At 40.5% G+C, this 19,541-nt stretch overlaps 1 protein-coding gene across 4 annotated transcripts in view; it reads left to right on the forward strand.

Moving 5' to 3' along the window:
- Positions 1 to 18,920: 18,920 nt before the first annotated feature.
- The window catches only part of ABL2 (ABL proto-oncogene 2, non-receptor tyrosine kinase), a 102,692-nt gene continuing 102,071 nt past the window's right edge, over positions 18,921 to 19,541 (forward strand). For 2 of the 4 annotated variants that reach the window (XM_022556604.3, XM_022556605.3), the window contains exon 1: positions 18,921 to 19,427. In XM_022556604.3, coding sequence (XP_022412312.2) covers positions 19,271 to 19,427 — 157 coding nt within the window. In that variant the 5' untranslated portion in view covers positions 18,921 to 19,270. The remainder of the gene's footprint in view (positions 19,428 to 19,541) is intronic. The other 2 variants (XM_022556607.3, XM_022556606.3) reach the window with 2 other exon arrangements.

Raw genomic sequence — 19,541 nt, forward strand, 5'->3', positions numbered from 1 at the left:
AGGATTTCTTGGGACTTCCCTGGTGGTGCAGTGGTTAAGAATAGGCCTGCCAATGCAAGGGACACGGGTTCAATCCCTCGCCCAGGAAGACCCCACATGCTGCGGAGTAACTAAGCCCGTGCTCTAGAGCCCACAAGCCACAACTACTGAGCCTGCATGCCACAACTACTGAAGCCTGCACTCCTAGAGCCCGTGCTCTGCAACAAGAGAAGCCTCTGCAGTGAGAAGACCGTGCACTGCATTGAAGAGTAGCCTCCACTTGCCGCAACTAGAGAAAGCCTGCACACAGCAATGAAGACCCAACCCAGCCAAAAATAAAAATAAAGAAATGCACATCCTCTATTAAAAAAAAAAAGATAAGCATTTCTTCTTTCCTTACTTTCTTTAGGACTCATTCAGAACACTGGTTTTCAATGGTGGGTGTGGGGTACATATCTAAGTTAAGTGGGGGAGAGTTTTTTTTTTTTTGCGGTATGCGGGCCTCTCACTGTTGCGGAGCACAGGCTCCGGACGCGCAGGCTCAGCGGCTATGGCTCACGGGCCTAGCTGCTCCGCGGCATGTGGGTTCTTCCCGGACCGGGGCACGAACCCGTGTTCCCTGCATCAGCAGGCAGACTTTCAACCACTGCGCCACCAGGGAAGCCCCGGGGAGATATTTTTTGAAGTACAAATCCTCCAGTGATATGGAGTGCTGACTGGCCCTTAAATCCTGCCTGCTTCAAACTCATTAAAAACCTGGGGTTGGTTCCAGGACCATCTTCGGATTTGGGGTCCAATTCCATTTTAAATAAGAACTTTAATGTTCAGGCTTATGTACAATTACATGAAGTTTTAGCGACTTAGGGAGGGAAATTCTAAAATGCATTCAGATGGTTTGGATTGATCCAGCACATGAAGATTAAGTGACCTCTCACACTGTTTTAATCCTACATTATGACCTTGTAGCAGTAACTATCTATGAAGAAAAAGAATGATGACAAATGAAGATGAACTCTTTATTTTATAATGGCTTAATAGCATCATTACAGGAAGAAGTCCATGGACTTTGGAGCCAAACTACCTAAGTTTGAATTGTAGCTCTGCTACTTACTAGATATGTGACCTTTGGGCAAGTAATTTCATCTCTGCCTCAATGTCCTCATCTGCCCATTTAACCGAGCAGTTATAACAAAGGCACAATATTGAGCAATAAAAAAAATCCTTTTAAAAAGGGATGGAAAAAAAAAAAAGGGATGGAAGTGGGGGAAACAAGTCTGAATACTTACGCTGGTTTATTTTTGCCCTGTGACTTTATTTATTATTCTCACATCTCCCAGTTTGCAACCTAGTTCACGTGTGCCAAATGTTTGTAGAATCATGTAAATTGAGCTTGTTTATGTTCTGTTTAGAATTCTGAGGCATGATTAGACTCTTTGATCTATGTTGACCAAAGAAAAGTGTATGTCTTCAAATAATGACTGCTCTGGAAAAGTCCTCGGTAGCAAATAGCTACAGATTTCTTCTATCCAAAGAGGACACCTAGAGGTAACTTTTGTAATGTGGTTGCCTATCCTGAAATGCTTTCCAACTTCTGTTCTTCACAGATCCAATCATAAATCATTCATCACAGATCTAGTAAGTCCAAGTAGAATTAATGTGTAGCTAATCTTTAAGGAGAGGAAATAGACCAAAAGAGGTTACATTTGTTTTCCAGGCACAGTAGAAGTACATTACACGGTACAGAAGAGCTTTCAAATGTGATAGGTGGAGGGAACAGTAATGAAGGAATGTTTGGGGGACATTTGGGGAAATCTGAGTATTGACTGAATGTTGGGTGACGTTATTGAGTTCATGATGATATTCTTAGGTATAGTTAGGGCATTGTGCTCCTGTAGGAGAATGTTTCTGTTCTAGGAGATGCAGGCTGACATATTCAAGGGTAATTTACAGTTGTCTGAAACCTAGTTTCAGATGTTTTGGCAAAAGGGAAGTGTCCACATATGGAGAGAGATGAAGCAGGTGTAGCAAGATGTCAACAGTTGGTGAATCTAGGTGGGGAGGAATATGAAGCTTCATTATACTGTTCTTCCAGCTTTTCTGCACATTCAAGTCTTTCCCAAAAGTTTCAAATTATAATATAAAAGCATTGAGCTAAATCACTTAAAATGTTAACTGAATTTGTATCTTAACTTGTGACATCTCTTGTGTTGTTTTGTTCCTGTGTTGATATTTAACTTTTTAAGTCTTATATTCCCACTGTATTGTAATCACTCACATGATTATCCACTGCTCTTTGTATCTCTCATAGGAGACACAGCAAACACAAATATTTGCTGATGCTTGAAAAAACCCTGATAGAAAACTTCATAGCTCCCCACTTGTGCCCTGCTCTCACTGACCTTATTTAGGGCCCGGAGGATGCTTCCTTCTGCCCTTTCTCCAACCCCCAGCTTCCCCTGGCTGACTCATGTTCATCTTCCAGATTCCCATTCTAGTGGAAGCCTTCTTTGCCCCGCCTCTGTGCTCTTAGGTCATTTCTTCTCTCTTAGCATTTCATTATATTATAGTGTCTGTTATCTCAGCTGAATACCCCATTAGACTATAGTTTTCTTGAGAAGGGATTTTTTTTTTTTTTTTGCCTTTTTACAGCTGTAACCTTAGACCCTGACACAGTATCTGGCACATAGTAAGAACTTAATAAATATTTAGTGACTGAATGGCCAGTGCTAGAGTGGCCAACTTTTTAGAGAGCCAAACTGGAATACTGCCCTACCAGACGGCCCCCTTCCCCAAATATATGTGTGTGTGTGTAAACTATACACATATGTGTTATTAATTTCATATAAAACATTTTAAAATAAGTGTTTATTTTGTATCAAAGTTTTAGGAAAAGATACAATAATTCGTGTTAATCCATGTTAACTTGTTTGGTATGGCCTAACTAATTCAGTTCAGCCTATTTTAGACTAAGTATTGATGTCTTTGGGGGAGAGGAGAAAACTTATGATTGATTTAGAAGTACTTGCCTTTCTCTGGATTTGTGAGATTCTCAAAGTCAGAGCTTTCACTTCCCCTTCACAATGTTCAATTCCAAATTCTTTTCTGCAGATTGTGTAGTATGCTCTGTTTTGGTTATTTACTTTCTTAATTGTGCTGCATGGCTCCTTCCATCTACCTCTCATTAAAATAACACAGTTGTCTAACTTTCTTTTTCATGTTTAGATCATGCCGGTGTAGGTGTTGTAATTGTTATTTTTCATTACCTGAATTCTTAGAAAATTCACAGTATTCACAGTGTTAAAAGTTAAACTAGTACTATCTTGATACAAAGCATAATAGTTAATCCACAGGCAAAGCCAAAAATGGATTGTTACAAGGCATTTAAATTGCCCACTTAAATTGTATCACTCCTAGCAAGGCAACAATGGATGATTCATTATTGTGAACTGGTAATTAAGGTTGCCAACATCAGCTTCAGGAGTAAAAACGGCAACCAGTGACTACACAGGTGGGGTAGTTTGTGTTGGGAGCCATTTGACTCTAAAAACAGTGTTGCTTTCAGACTGTATTTTTGTGGGCTGCCACAAGGCTTTTGCAGGTTTTCCCCAACCTGTTGCACCAGTGTGGAAACTTTGTGTCCTGTGGAGGGGTTTCCCATTAAGTGGGACTTTTCAGTGCTACAACCCTGGCAAACTAGGACCATTGATCACCCTAGTACTGGCAGCAATCCCTAAAATGTCAGAAAGACATAAGCAAAGAGAATGTCAATAATCAATTTTCAGAAATATGTTCCTTTGAGACTGTAAAATCAATTCTTAACCAAAAGCTAATTAATAGGTAACTTGTCAGCATATATCAAAAAAAGCAGTAAGCACTGAAAACAGCCATGGTTCATTAAAAACAATTCTAATGCACTGTTGTTCATTTTAAAGTACCCTTGTTTCAGGACATACTGTGTAGCACAGGGAACTCTACTCAATATTCTGTGATAACCTATATGAGAGGAGAATCTAAAAAAGAATGAATATATGTGTATGTATAACTGAATCACTTTGCTGTACACCTGAAACTAACACAACATTGTAAACCAACTATACTGCAATAAAATTAAAATATGAAAAAAATAAAATACCATTGTTTCTTTTCTCAATAAGTTTATTAGATTAGTCAATGAGGGTAAATTCATAGACCCATATATGTTGATTTTTTTTTTTTTTGGTAAGGCATTTAAACTGTCAACTGAAAAAAAATGCACAACCTAAAAGTTGAGAATTATGTTTATGCAAGGACATTCCTGAGGACTATAGCCCGGGAAGATGCCTCTCAGACAGCTCTGACGACTGTTCCAAAGAGGTAAGGGAGGAGCCAGGATACATAGAAATTTTTGCTGAAAAAAAAATGTAGTCGAACATCAAAAGATTACTGCTAATCACACACGAAAAACAAACGTCTCAAGTTAATGATTTTAGTGTTTTTCTATGTATGGGAAGATGCAAGAGTCTGGGCTTGTTAAATTTATTCCCTTGATATGCATCTTAACTATCTAGGGCCAGTATCCTGTTTTTCTCCATCCCAAATTCCCCTCAGGGTGCACCGTTGGGGGTGGCTGCTGCAGTGGCTGATGGCTTTATGGCCACAATATGCTTTGTTTACTGAAGAGGCAGGTGACATTCCTTGTCTACAGAACTATTTGAGAGTACGTTGCTGATGAGATGTGCCATTATTCCTTAGTACATTAGTGTGTATTTCCTATAAGCATTCTCTTGTATAATCACAATACAACTATCAAAATCAGAAAATTAACATGCATACATAGGTACCTTGTACTTCAGACCCTATTCAAGTTTTGCAAAATGTTTCTTAGAAAAAAAAGACCAATCCAGAATGATGTTGTCTTTAGATTGTGGTGCCTCTTTAGTCTCTCTCATTCTGAAATAGTTCCCCAGTCTTCCCTTGACTTTCATTATGCACTTTTGCAGATTACAGAATGTAGAATATGTCTCATTTTGGGGTTTCAGTGTTTCCTGATGATTAGATCCAGACTTATTTTTGGTAGGAATATCCATGTTCCCTCCTTGCAACCTATCAGCGGGACCATGATTTTGATTAGTCATGGTGATGTTATTTATTTTGATCACTTAATTAAGATGGTATCTGCCAGTCTTCTCCATCGTAGTGTCTCTTGATTAATAATTACTTATGAATAAGTATTTTTTAGGGAGGTTCTTGAAACATGTACATAACTCGTGACTTATCAAACTTTCAAATTATTTATATATTCATTTATATAAGTATGGACTCATGGCTTCCTATTTTATTTAACAGTTTTCTCCCTTTCCATATCTCTAACCTCCTTCTCAAATAGTGAGAAACCTGGATTCCATTATCCTGACTATATTTACTTTTTTCCTAATTATTTATTTTGATGCTTGTATTTTCCAGATTTGTAAATGAGAGCCCGTTCAAGCTAGCCTTTGCGTTCTTTTGACATGCCCCACCTTCTCTGAGCATTGCCTTCTGGCATAGCTCTAGAGTCAGCTATTTTCCTGCCCCAGACCTGTTTCAGACCATTTCTCTAAGAAGTTCTGGTTCCTTTTAGTAGAGAATTGTATTTAGAAGCCAAGATCTAGGCACTAGATGTGCTATTGCTATTGGGGTGTTTCTGATCTCAAATCTTTTCATGGATAGAGTAGGGAATATTATATATTTTAAATTACATATCATATTTCATAATTAGTAATAAAAACAGATGTACATTTCCATCTATGTACATGAATACACCCAGGGCTGGCATCGTGGGCGTGAGACCTGTGTGGTTGCACAGGGCCCCCCACTTAGAAAGACAGCTGCACTTGGTTTAATGCTCTGCTCTCACCATTTTGAAATTCTTAATTTTGAACAATGGACCCCACATTTCCATTTTGCACAGAGCTCTACAAATTAAGTAGTCAGTTCTGAATACACCATAAGGTTCCTTTTAGTTTTTTCTCTTTCTATTTCTGTAACTCCTTTCTCTGATAGTAAGAAACCTGGCTGAAATTATGAATAAATTTACTTATTTGATTATGCCCCTTCTAGGTAACGAATTTCCCATAACTACTGCTTCCTCCCTGATGTGGATACTCTCCTCATGGCATCTAGGCTATGACACCCCATGCTGAGCCACCACTTCCACATGGTTGCACTTCCCACAATATTCAGGTTCTGACAGTTCATGCAAGACTGCTTCTCCATGGAGATGCCCTGCTCACCCCACTTGGACTCTGACACTCTCTTTCCCCACTGGCTGGCTGTCCTCCCCACACAAATTCTCCTTTACCTTGCTGGGCCTCTGACAACCCATTCCAAGCTTCCCCTCTGTAGGTATAGTGTTTATACAAACGAAGAAACAAATGGATAAGACTAGCCTAGAATAGACAATATGAGTATATCACAAGAGTAAGCACTGTTTCCTGAAACTTTTTAAAGTTCAGTCATATATCAATGTATGTGTGTGTATGTGTGTGAACATACATGCATGTATGTGTGTATATAACTGAATTGTATTGTAAAATATACTTTTTTACTATGGAGCAGGGTAAAATAAAATTCAAAAACCACTGGTACATACAGTATGATCCCAATTTTGCTTGAAAAAAGCAGACCCCGCCTCTATACACAAAGTAACAATATGAGGTGATGGATGTGTTAACTAACCTTATTGTGGTAATCATTTCACCTTGTATACCTTAACCTTATACGGTGCTATATGTCAATTATAACTCAATAAAGCTGGAGAAAAAAAGTGAACCAACTTTTAACAACTGAGGGGAGGCTTAAAGGACAACTTTCATTTCTTAATCTATGTTCTGTATTACTTTAATTCTTAGGACAGAGGAAGTTGTGTATTATTTATTTTAAAGATAAAATTAACAAAAACGTGTGTGTGTGTGTGTGTGTGTGTATATATATATATATATATACACACACACACAAACAAAAGAAAAAACTGAAAGGGAAAACACCAAAAATATTTATATCTGAATGGTGGTATTATAGACAACATTTGCATTCTTCTTTATAATTTTATACATTTTCTAAGTCTCCTGACATGAGAATTTATTACTCTGGTAGTTTTCCATTTACATTTTCAAAAGAAATATATTTGACAAATTGTTTGTAGAAATGATAGAAAGTAGAGATTTCTAATGTTCTATTAATAAATACTTAATGGCCACTTTGTGTATACCAGGCACTGTACTAAGTTGTTGGGAATACGCTGGTAAATGAGATCAACCCACTTCCTGCCCTCATGGACTTAGAATCTAATGAGGAAGACAGCTATTAAACAAGTAATTACAATAATGTGGGATAAGTGTTGGCAGCAGGTAATGAATTGCTTTGAAAGTGCGTAGCAGCGTGAAGGTGAGGTAATCTAACCTAGACTAGGGTTTGGGAAGTCTTCCTAGGGGAAGACTTAGGCTAAGAGCTAAGAGATAAGTAGGAGTTAACCAGGCAACCTGAAAAAAGGACTGCATTTTAGGCAGAGGGAACATTGAGAAGTAAGTTCAGCTTGCTTCTTTTGCTGAAAGCAGACTCACAAGAGATGTAGTTGTGGAGCTGGAGAGGAAACAAGGAAGCTGAGGAAGGCCTGGCAAACCCTCTTAAGGGAAACATGCGAAAATGTCTTTGCAGCTTCTTCCATCTGCACTTGCAGCTTTTCTAGATAGCTCAATGGAAAATATAGTAGTTCTTGAAGCCACTAAACTAGTCACTTATTCACTAAAGGAAGACACTTGTGTGTACAATAAAGGACGGCACTTCTATGAGATTTTCAGCTTTTTTTTTTTTTCAGGTCTTCATTTATTGCTAAAGGTTTCTCTTCAATTGTGAGAAAGTTTATTACTGATCACTTCAAAACATTAACATGCTGGGAAAAATCCTAATGGAGTAGCACAACTTACGTGCTCTACAGACATCATTCTCCAATTTACCATTTATGGATGAGTAATATGCATTAAATAAACAGGGTATTTTTATGGCATTTGTATTGACTGTATTGGTTGTATTGATTAGGATTATAACAGAAAAACAGCTCAAACTAGCTTAAGAAAAAAAATGGATTATAAATATAAATGCTTGTTTTTTCTCCCTGCCTATCAATTCCCTCTTCTTCTCTGCTCCAAATGAGGGGAAACATGGCTGCCAAAATATCTTGCACTTTACATCTCACAGTCCAAGTCCTCAAAGAGGGGCTGGCCTCTCTCAATTCCAATTCCAAAATGTCCAGAGGAGGATTGTAATTGGCCAAGCTTGGGTCAGCTGACCATCCCCAGACCAATCACTATGGCTGGGGGTTTGAGAGTGAGGCAATTTTGTGTTGTTCTGAGAGCTTCACATACATTAACTCCTCATACAACCCTTGAAGGTATACATTATTATTAACCTCACATTATAGGTAAGGAAATTCAGAGAGGAGTTTTCAGAAGGAAGGCATAAACATTGTAGCAAATGCTGAAGTTTGCCCAAACAAAATGGTAGCACTTCTGGTATTCCCCTTCCCCCCTTTTCTGGTAACTCTTCCCCATTACCCCATCCAGAGGAGTTTTCATGTTCTCCTGTGACTTGCTGTTTTATTTTTCAGTAAACTTTGGAGATCTTTTTAAGCCCTATATACCTATTTCATTCTTTTTTTTTCAACCAGTGCTTAGTATTACATTAACTATTCCTACGTTGATGAACAGTTACTTTGGGTTCAATTTTTCACTGTTAGAAACAATACTGTGGGGTGAATTGGGAGATTGGGATTGACAGATAGACACTAATATGTATAAAATAGATAACTAATAAGAACCTGCTGTATAAAAAAATAAAATAAAATTCAAAAAGAAAAGTAGAATTAGGAATAAAAAAAAAGAAACAGTACTGTGTGGAACTTCCCTGGTGGTCCAGTGGTAAGGAATCCACCTTACAATGCAGGGGACGTGGGTTAGATCCCTGGTCAGGGAACTAGGATCCCACATGCTGCGGGGCAATTAAGCCCATGCACCACAACTACTGAGCTGGTATGCCTCAACTAGAGAGCCCATGTGCTGCAAAGTACAGAGCCCACCCGCCCTGGAGCCTGTGCACCACAACTAGAGAAGAGAAAACCTGGACGCTGCAACTAGAGAGAAGCCCGCGCGCTGCAACAAAACATCGCACATGCCTCAGCAAAGATCCTGCGTGCCGCAGCTAAGACCTGATGCAGCCAAAAATAAATTAAATAAATAAATAATAAATAAGTCTTAAAAAACAAACAAAACAATACTGTGGGAATTCCCTGGCAGTCCAGTGGCTAGGACGCCAGGCTTCCACTGCAGGGGGGCCATGGGTTAGATCCCTGGTCGGGGAACTAAGATCCTACAAGCCATGTGGCGCAGCCAAAACAAAACAAAAAACAAAACAAAACAAACAAAACCAATACTGTGACCATACTTGAACATGTATCTTTGTGTAAATGTAAAAGTAATTTTTAGGAATTGCTAGGTAAAAGAATATATGAATTGTACACATAGTATGTATATTGTGTTTACGAACTGAGTATATGTATTGATAGATACTGCTACAAAGACTGGTTTCAATTTACACATGGGCCAGTTTGTCCTTCATACTAACCTCAACAACTCTAAACAGGTAACTTCTAAAGCCTGGGGCATAGACAAGGGTTAATGTGGGCCCAGAGAAGGGACATCTAATCCAGCATGTCAGTTAAGCCTTCTTGGAGGAGATGACTCCTAAGCTGAGTCTTAAAAAGACAAATAGGAGTTAGACAGTAAAAGAAGTGTGAAATGGATTAAAAAGTTAAAGGATGGAAAATATCTAGTGTTAGTGAGGATTTAGAGCAACCAAAACTCTCCTACATTATTTGTGAGAGTAAAATTGGTGAAGCCACTTTGGAAAACCATTAGATAGTATCTACTAAAGCTAAACATCACATATCCTTTGTTCCAGAAAAATACCTAACCAAATGCATATCTATGGTCACCAGAAGACATGTACTAGGATATTCATATGAAAACTATGCTCATCAGCAATGGAATGGATAAGTAAAGTATACTATAATCTCATACAATGAAACACTATACCGCAATGAAAAATAAATGATCTGCAACTATAAATGAAAATATGAATGAATCTCAAACACATAATATTGGGTGAAAGAAGTCAGACACAATGATTACATACTGTCTGATTCCATTATATAAAGTACAAAAATATGCAAAAATCAATGTATGCTATTAAAGTTAGTATAGTGTTACCTTTGTGGAGTTGGGAGGAAATTCGTAGAGACTGAAAGGGAGCATGGAGAAGGCTTCTGAGGTACTGGTAATGTTCTGCTTTTGGACCGAGATGCCGATGACATGGGTGCATTTAGTTTGTGAAATTCATCAAGGAGTACACACACACATGCTTTTCTATATGAACATTATGCTTCAATAAAAAGATGGAAATAAAAGAAGGGGGTATTTGCTTTCAAGACAGAGGAAACAGCATAAGTACAGACACAGAGGCTTGGTGAGTTCACCTAGGAGCAGCCCTTAGAATGGAAAGAGAAGGAGACCTTGGGAGTGGGAAGGAGGCAGAGGAAATTTTTTCAGTAGTGGGAATAAGATTGGCCTGGGTCCCTTCTGATTCTAAGAATCTATGCTTTTATGATTAGCCCAAGGCCATATAGCTAGTTAATTGTCAAAAATGATAAGACCCTATGGAAGACTGAAAACATGACCATAATATTTTGCTGGTCCTCTTATTAAGAGGTGGAGTCTATTTCCCCATCTTTTAAAACTGGGCGGGCCTGTGACTTGCCTTCATTAATAGAAGGTGGTGAGAGTGATGTTGTAAGAGTCTTGGAGACCAAGACTCAAGAGATGATATAGCTTCCGCTCTTGCTCTCTTAGAATACTGAGCCACAGTGCTTTAAGGAAGCTCAGTGTTATGGCTTGAATTTGTTCCCCAAAATTCATATGTTGAAATCTTAACTCTTTTTTTTTAACATATTTATCAGAGTATAGTTGCTTTACAATGAAATCTTAACTCTTAGTACCTCACCATATGACATTAAGAAATAGGGTCTTTACAGTACACACACACACAGACACACACACACATACACGGAGAATGCCATGTGAAGATGAAACCAGGGATGGGGTGATGCTATGCACCAAGGAACACCAAAGATTACCAGGAAACCACCCGAAGCCAGGAGGGAAGCAGAGAACAGATTCTCCCTCACAGTCCTCAGAACGAACCAACCCTGCTGACACCTTGATCTCAGACTTACAGTCTCCAGAACTATGAGAAAATAAATTTCTGTTGTTTAAGTCACCCTGTGGTACTTTGTTACAGCAGCCTTAGCAAACTAATATACCTCTTGTTCTCCAATAGGTTAGACTGTTTACATTAGCTTGCTAGGGCTGCCATAACAAAGTACCACAGATTGGGTGAGTTAACAGAAATTTATTTTCTCAATGTTCTGGAGACTGTAAGTCTGAGATCAAGGTGTCAGCAGGGTTGGTTTCTTCTGAGACCTCTCCTTGGTTTGTAGATGGCTGTCTTCTCCCTCTGCCTTCACATGGTCGTCCCTCTGTGTGTCTGTGTCCAAACTTCCTCTTCTTATAAGGACATCAGTCATACTGGATTAGGACCCTCCCTTAGGGCCTCATTTTAACTTATTTACCTCTTTAAAGATCCTATCCTCAAATACAGTCACTTTGTGAGGTACTGGAGGTTAGGGCTTTAACATATGAATAGGGAGGTAGGTATAATTCAGCCCACAAGAGGCCAGTGGAGGAAAACCGAGACAGCAGCACCAAATGCCAGATATGTGAATTGCCAACCTTCCATCTCAGCTGAGCCTCCAGCTGAATGCTGTTACATGAGTGAGCCTAGGTGAAATCAGCAGAACTATTCAGACAATCCACACAATTGCAAGAAGTGATAAATCGCTATTGTTTTAAGCCGCTAGGTTTTGGGATTGTTTCTTATTCAGCAATAGATAACTGAAAGAGAAACCCATTTCACATAAATTCTAAGCCAGGCTCAGTTCCACTACACTAGTTAGTGGTAGGCTACATGTTAAATGGATTGTTTAGTCAGCTATTTCATTATTACCATAGAAAAGGAGTGGTACTAATTTATTTTTTTTAATTAAAAAAATTTTTTTTTTTTTTTGCGGTATGCGGGCCTCTCACTTTTGTGGCCTCTCCCGTTGCGGAGCACAGGCTCTGGACACGCAGGCCCAGCGGCCATGGCTCACGGGCCCAGCCGCTCCGCGGCATGTGGGACCTTCCTGGACCGGGGCACGAACCCGCGTCCCCTGCATCGGCAGGCGGACTCTCAACCACTGTGCCACCAGGGAAGCCCCGGTACTAATTTATTAATTTAAAATGAATAGATATTATTGCTACTAGTAACATTTATATAGCACTTTGCCAATTGTTTGAAATAGTCTCTTAATAATTTATAAAGTTTTTTAATCCAAGAAGTATTGAATCATAGACCCTTGGGGCTAAAAGGAACAAGAGGTCATTTAATCCATCTCCTTATCTTCAAAGAGAATGACTTATTCTATGCCAGCCAGATAAGAATCCTTCTCCTCACTGTCATCCAAAAAAACTTTAAAAATATCGATCTGTAAATGGAACTGTATTTGGCACTCTATAGGCCTTTAAAGATTTAATACAACAACAGTTCAAAGACAAACCATACATAAAACCCAAAGTACTGCATGTGCAAACAGCTTAAAAAGAATGGATAAAAAGGATATGGTATGTACAGGCAATACTCGGACATACTATGGCTTCATTTCCATACCATTGCAATAAAGCAAATATTACAATAAAGTGAGCCAAACAAATTTTTTGGTTTCCCAGTCTATGTGAAAAGTTACGTTTATACTCTACTGGAGTCTATTAACTGTGCAATAGCATTGTGTCTAAAAAAAACGCCACAATATACAGACTTCAATTAAAAAATACTTTATTACTAAAAATGCTAATCATCATCTAAGCTTTCAGCGAGTCAGAGAAGTAACATCAAAGATCACTAACCACAGTGGCTCAGTGGTTAAGAATCCACCTGCAGGGGACACAGGTTCAAGCCCTGGTCAGGAAAGATCCCACATGCTGCGGAGCAACTAGGCCCGAGCGCCACAACTACTGAGCCCACGTGCCACAACTCATGAAGACTGTGCATCTAGAGCCTGTGCTCTGCAACAAGAGAAGCCACAACAGAGAAGCCCGTGCACTGCAATGAAGAGTAGCCCCCGCTCGCCGCAACTAGAGAAAGCCTGCATGCAGCAGCGAAGACCCAAAGCAGCCAAAAATAATAAAATAGATAAAATAAATAAATTTATTTAAAAAAAGATCACTAACTGGAGATCACCATAACAAATATAATAATAATGAAAATAATAGTGAAAAAGATTGAAATGTTGCCAGAATTACCAAAACGTGCTACAGAGACACAAAGTGAGCAAACACTGTTGGAAAAATGGTGCCAACTGACTTGTGTGATGTAGGGTTGCCACAAACCTTCAATTTGTTAAAAAATGCAAAATCTGTGAAGCTCAATAAAGCAAAGTGCAATAAAATGAGGTTTGCCTGTATATACAACAGAATTTTATTCATGAGAAAGAAGGGAATCTTGCCATTTGTAACAACATTTGTGTTAAGTGAAATAAATCAGACAGAGAAAGAAGACTACTTGTATGATTTCGTTTATATGTGGAATCTTAAAAAGTCGAACTCATAAAAACGTAGACTAGAAAGATGGTTAGTAGGGGCTGAGGGAGAGGAGGGGGAGGAGGATTGGTATTGGTCAAATGATACAAACTTCCAGTTATGTGATGAATAAATTCTGGGGCTCCAACGTACAGCATAGTGATTATAGTTAATAATACTGTATTACATACTTGAAAGTTGCTAAGAGAGTAGATCTTAAATGTTCTTACCATAAAAAGAAATGGTAATTATGCGCCTGCTAGAGGTATTCGCTAACTCTATGGCAGTAATAATTTTGCAGTATATAAGTGTATCAAATCAAGGCACTGTACACCTTAAACAATGTTATATGTCAGTTAAATCTCAATAAAACTAAAAAAAGTGTTGGTTGGCCTGGGGTGGCCCAGCACTGGAGCCTACAGGCCCTTTGGTGGGGTTGATGGCAGACTCTGGGAGGGCTCACGCCAGGGAGTGCCTCCCAGGGCTTCTGCAGCCAGTGTCCTTGTCCCCGCGGTGAGCCACGGCCACCCCACTTCTGCGGGAGACCCTCCAACACTAGCAGAATAGCACAAATGATAGCAAAATGTGGTAAGCTTCATGACATTGATCCTGGCAACGATTTCATGGATATGACACCAAAAGCACAGGCAACAAGAACAAAAATAAACAAGTGCAACTACATCAAACTAAAAAGCTTCCGCACAGCAAAGGAAACAATCATCACAGTGAAAAGGGAATGAGTGTCGCTATACTGGGACCCACATTTCAAGATTTGGCAACAAATGTGAATCGCAGTATCAGCAGTCTTTCTCTGATTTTTGTGGGCCGTGACTCTGGCTATTTGGGTGGCTCTGTGATTGGTGGAGTTCTTTTTGACAATATGAATCATTTTCTTCTTTTGGGGGTGTCAATGTTCGCTACCACAATTGGTCTTTATCTTGTTCCATTTTGTAAGACTGCGGTGTTACTGATTGTCATGATGTCCATCTTTGGTGTTTCAATTGGCATTCTGGATACAGGTAATCCTATTGCTGGGAATAAACCTAACAAGGAGAAGACAAGCATACAAAGCCCAGGGACATTACTGGATATGTGCTGGCCCATAAAATGGTATAAGTTTTGTGAAAATTGTGAAACCACAAAGCAGTCTCAATAACTGATGACTAGTTTAAAAGTTTCTCTGTTTTATATAAATATATAAAATAGAAAAGATAATAAGAACAAAATAAAGATTAACAGGTATAGAAGTCAATGCATTCCTCCCTCAGTAAAAAATTTCTGGGGCTTCCCTGGTGGCGTAGTGGTTGAGAGTCTGCCTGCTGATGCAGGGGATGTGGGTTCGTGCCCCGGTCCGGATGGATCCCACATGCCGCGGAGCGGCTGGGCCTGTGAGCCATGGCCACTGAGCCTGCGCGTCCGGACCCTGTGCTCCGCAACGGGAGAGGCCACAGCAGTGAGAGGCCCGCGTACTGCAAAAAATTCTGTACTTGTACCATAGAATAAAACGTTGAGTTAAAAAAATAAATAAAGCTTAAAAAAGAAGAAAAATGCTACATATGAAATTACATTTTTCTTCCAATTTATCTACACAGATATTTTGAGCCCATGTAGATAATATAGACAGACATTAACATAACTATACAAACATATGCATTATATAGGTAAAAGAAAAGATTTTGAGAAACATGACAGCTCCCAAATATTTGAAGGGCTGTTGTGTAGAAGAAAAGTGAAATTTATCCTATGTAGCTACTGGGTGGAACTAGGACCAGGGGTGAAACAGATGGAAGTTTCAGGGTGGCATGTGTCAGTTTACCTTTAAGAAGAACTTTCTGACAATTAGAACTCTTCAAAATAAATGGGCTCCCTCCTTGGAGTTATTGTACAGGGAATTCCAGAAGATTATCCTAGATGACCTCTAAGGTTCTTTCTAACCCTATGACATTGAGCCGTATGTCAAAATTAAACACATTTGGGGGATGTAGAGGGAGGTAATTGACTTTTATAAGCAAATAATTGTTAACCAGCTGTGGTTATTTTAGGTAGGGGCCAAGTAGAGTACAGGGAAACTATTATGTCTCTATGGATAAGTCTGAGATTTTCCTAAGAGGGAGGCAGGATCTGAGTAGAACCCTGAATACTGTAAAGGGAGTCATTTGGGCACCATATTGGGGAGAATCTGAGTATTGCAAAAGTCAGAGTTAAAAGGAAGACATCCTAGAAATAGACCTATTGGATAAAACATATATGCCTGCTATAGAAGGGGTGGGTATTTGAGGAACAGGAGCTGATGAACATTAGGCAATTATAATCCAGTGTATCCTGGAAAATAATTCTGAAACATCAGGTGAAAAATTTAGACATTGTACATGATGAAGGGGAGGGGAAGCACAGTCAAAGCAATGAGAGGAAGAAGTATTTTTCTTTTAGTGAATTGCTTGGTGAGGAACCTAGAAAGAAAAGGGTAGCAGCAGGAGAATCCAGCAGAGAGATGATCTGAGTCTAAATGAACACTGTATCCATATAGACAGAGAGAAAGAAATATTGACTAATATGGGAGAAAATGTAAGGATGTGGCAATAGCCTGGAAATCCAGATGGGTAAAGACAGGGATCAGTGAAGCATTGCTTACCAGTTCCCTGCTTCTGGAAATAGTGGTATTACTCCGATTATAGGGAAGGTAAAGATGATGAGCATCTATGTCTTCATTGTGCCTTGTTGGTGTTGATGATGGGTTTGATTTTTGGGGCTGTCCCCTGGCCACTGCTCAGGTGAGGCTGTCCCTGTGCTACTGTGCACCATCCCTGCTCCTTTTTTTCATCTGGTTTCTGCACCTGCCTGGAGTTCACAGCTGCCCTCATTTCAGCTTGAGCTAATACTACTCGGGATTGTTTTAAATGTTTTAATCGTTTTAAATGTTTAATTGTAATTCTCAGGTGAGTCACTTGGGCTTGGTTACATTGAGATGAAATAGTGTCCTGCACCTAAGTAAGTAGGTTTCTCCCTGGTCTTTCAACACCCCCACCCCCAATTCTGAAAATTCCCATTTCACTTTGAAAAACATCTCCACTTAACAAGATATTTGCTTCAGTCTAGGCAGGATCTTAAGACTCTCTGGTAGAGGAATATTCATATGCTAAACAAAGGTAATATTTCACATGCAATAGTTCACATGTGCAGGTAACTGGTGATGACCAGGTAGGAATGACTAATAAAGCGATATATGATTCCACCTGTTTTTATTGGTTGATTGGTGTTTTTGTTTTTAGTTAAATAAAGGTGGCAGGTGGTGGATAGGGGCTCACATGAATAAATACTGTAGAATTTGTTCTATTATCTAAGCATATACCACCTGAAAAAAATTAGGCCTGGAAAAGTTGATGGATTTCTGAAAACATTACATTTTTTGTACTAATAGTAAGTGCTTATATGATGCTTTTTATATGCCAAATACTGTTTTAAGTGCTTTATGTATATTAACCAATTTAATTCTCACAACAGCCCTGTGAGGTAGGTACTGTTGCTGTCGCCATCACTTCACAGATGAAGAACTGATGCACAAAGAGGTTAAATATTTGTCTAAGAGCAAACGAATATTGAGCCCAGTTTTGACCTCAAGCACTTAAGTGCCTCCCTTAACCACCGCACTATACTACACTTACCCATTACATACTATGAAAGAATTAGAGAAGCCAGACCATTATCCCCCAAATTAAATTCTCTCAGATAATAAAAATCAAACAACAAACCAAATCATGGCTCTATGACCACCTTTATCCCTTGTCAATGATTTTTTTTTTCAGTAGTTGCAACACTTCAGGAATTAAAAGGAAAAGACAAAGTATTTTAAACACAGGAAAACTTTGACCAAATGGAAAATTCATATTGTATCCAGTGCTAAAGCATAGTGTGTCTGTTCCCATCTGGTGGGCAATTTCAGTTATTTCTGGTCATACCCTGGATAGCAAGAGAATAATTTCAGAGGACTTTTATAGTAGTGAGTATTAATGGTTCATCTAAGGTCAGCCCGGTTCTATGAAAGACATGTAAAGGAGAGCTGTATCCACCTTTTTCCCTGAAATTTATCTTCCCAATGGTTGTTTCGTTGCTTCTTTGCAATGGCTCCCACATCCTCTGCTTTAAAGCAAATTTTCAGTGTGGTACCTCCAATAGTTGATGCTTTTTATAAAGGAAATAGGGAAGCTAAATGAATAGCTGAAGAATAATTATCAAGTTCTTTGAGAATGTAAAAAACTGGATCAATATTAACATGCAAGAATGCTCAGTAGGGGGGAGATGATAAGTGAATATTTATACATATATATGTATGTGTGTGCGCATTAAAAACATTTCTGCCTGAGTCACTGTCTTTAGACAATATAAGTTAAAGATAAGTTCTCATTCAGAAACAGGGTCAGAGGTAGTTTTATTTTTCTCCTTTGTCATCAAAGGAGACCTGACCACGTGCACTATATATAAAGCATGCCGGTAGGAAGATTAGCTTTACTGTCAAGCAATGTAAGGGTAACAGAAACACACGTGGTTACACGGTAAAGGAGTTCAAGAGGAATTCATGGTAATACGATAGGAGGAACTGGGTCATAACTGCTTCTCCAATGAGACTGTAGAGTGCAGACAACCGAGGCGAGTGCAACTTAACATTATGAAATAGTTTCAAAAAATTACAATGAAATAATGTACCTTTTTATTATCTTCATGTAAATTTTATATCATTTACTTTTGACTGTAGGTCGGCTTGGTGACGAGGGTATTTAAAGGAATTCTCCGGGGCATTTTAGGGAGCCTCACCTGGATGGCAAGCACCAAACGCCTTGTGCTTTTCTGTCCCAACTGTGCCTGCTAAAGAGCGAGCTGTGCACCTGGGGCACTCAGCGCGACTGATTGATTTGACAGGTGGAGGTGGGACAGGGAAGGCTTTAGACCGACCAACCCTAAAAAAGGCGGTAGCATATAGAAACGAACGTGGGAGGAGGTGGCTAAGGCGGATTCGGATGTGGGAGGCCGAGGTGCCGCGAACGAACCGAAGGGCCGAAAGACCTGAAGCAGCGGTAGGCGTGCCAGTGAGGTAGGTACGGGGGCTGCGGGGGACGGGGGCGAACCCACCCTCCGAGGAGAAGGGGCGCGCGGACAAGCCGGGACCGGGGCGGGGCGGGGCGGGGCGGGGCCGCCGGGAAGCCCTCCCTCCGAGTAGCGGAGGTGACTGGTCTGGTGGGGGGCGGGAGACGCTCTGTCCCACGCTCTCCCAGTGCTCGGTGGTTTAAAGATGGCGGCGGCGGCGGCGGCGGCGGCAGCGTTGAGGGCGCGGAGCCGCGGAATGGGGAGGGAAAAGGAGAATCTGTGAGGCGTCGAGAGGCAGCGCGGCAGCTGCTGTGAGGAGTCGGGTGGGGAGACGCCGGTGGCCGGACCGCTCAGGGCCGGGGCCTCGAGTGGGAAGGAGAGGCCGGAGCAAGCGCTTGGAGCCCGAGGCCGGAGCCGAGGAGGAATGTGACCACGGGTCGGCGGGGGCGCGGGAGTACGCAAGTGCAGGGATGGGGCAGCAGGTGGGCCGCGTCGGGGAGGCTCCGGGGCTTCAGCAGTCGCAACCCCGCGGGATCCGGGGCAGCAGCGCAGCCAGGCCCTCCAGCCGCAGGCGGGACCTGGCGGGGCGCACCGCAGAGGCCGGCTTCAATATCTTCACCCAGCACGGTGAGTGTGTCCGGGAGCCGGCGTGAGGGCGTGGGGAAGGCCGGAGGTGGGGTTGGGGCGGGGTGGGAGGCAGACAGGCAGCTCTAGGGGGTCGAGGGGTGGAGGGGTGCCCAA

Source organism: Delphinapterus leucas, chromosome 1, assembly GCF_059928025.1.
Source record: "Delphinapterus leucas isolate spDelLeu-1000000601 "Yukka" chromosome 1, BTC_Dleu_Yukka2, whole genome shotgun sequence".
In the NCBI taxonomy this organism is placed as follows: domain Eukaryota; kingdom Metazoa; phylum Chordata; class Mammalia; order Artiodactyla; family Monodontidae; genus Delphinapterus; species Delphinapterus leucas.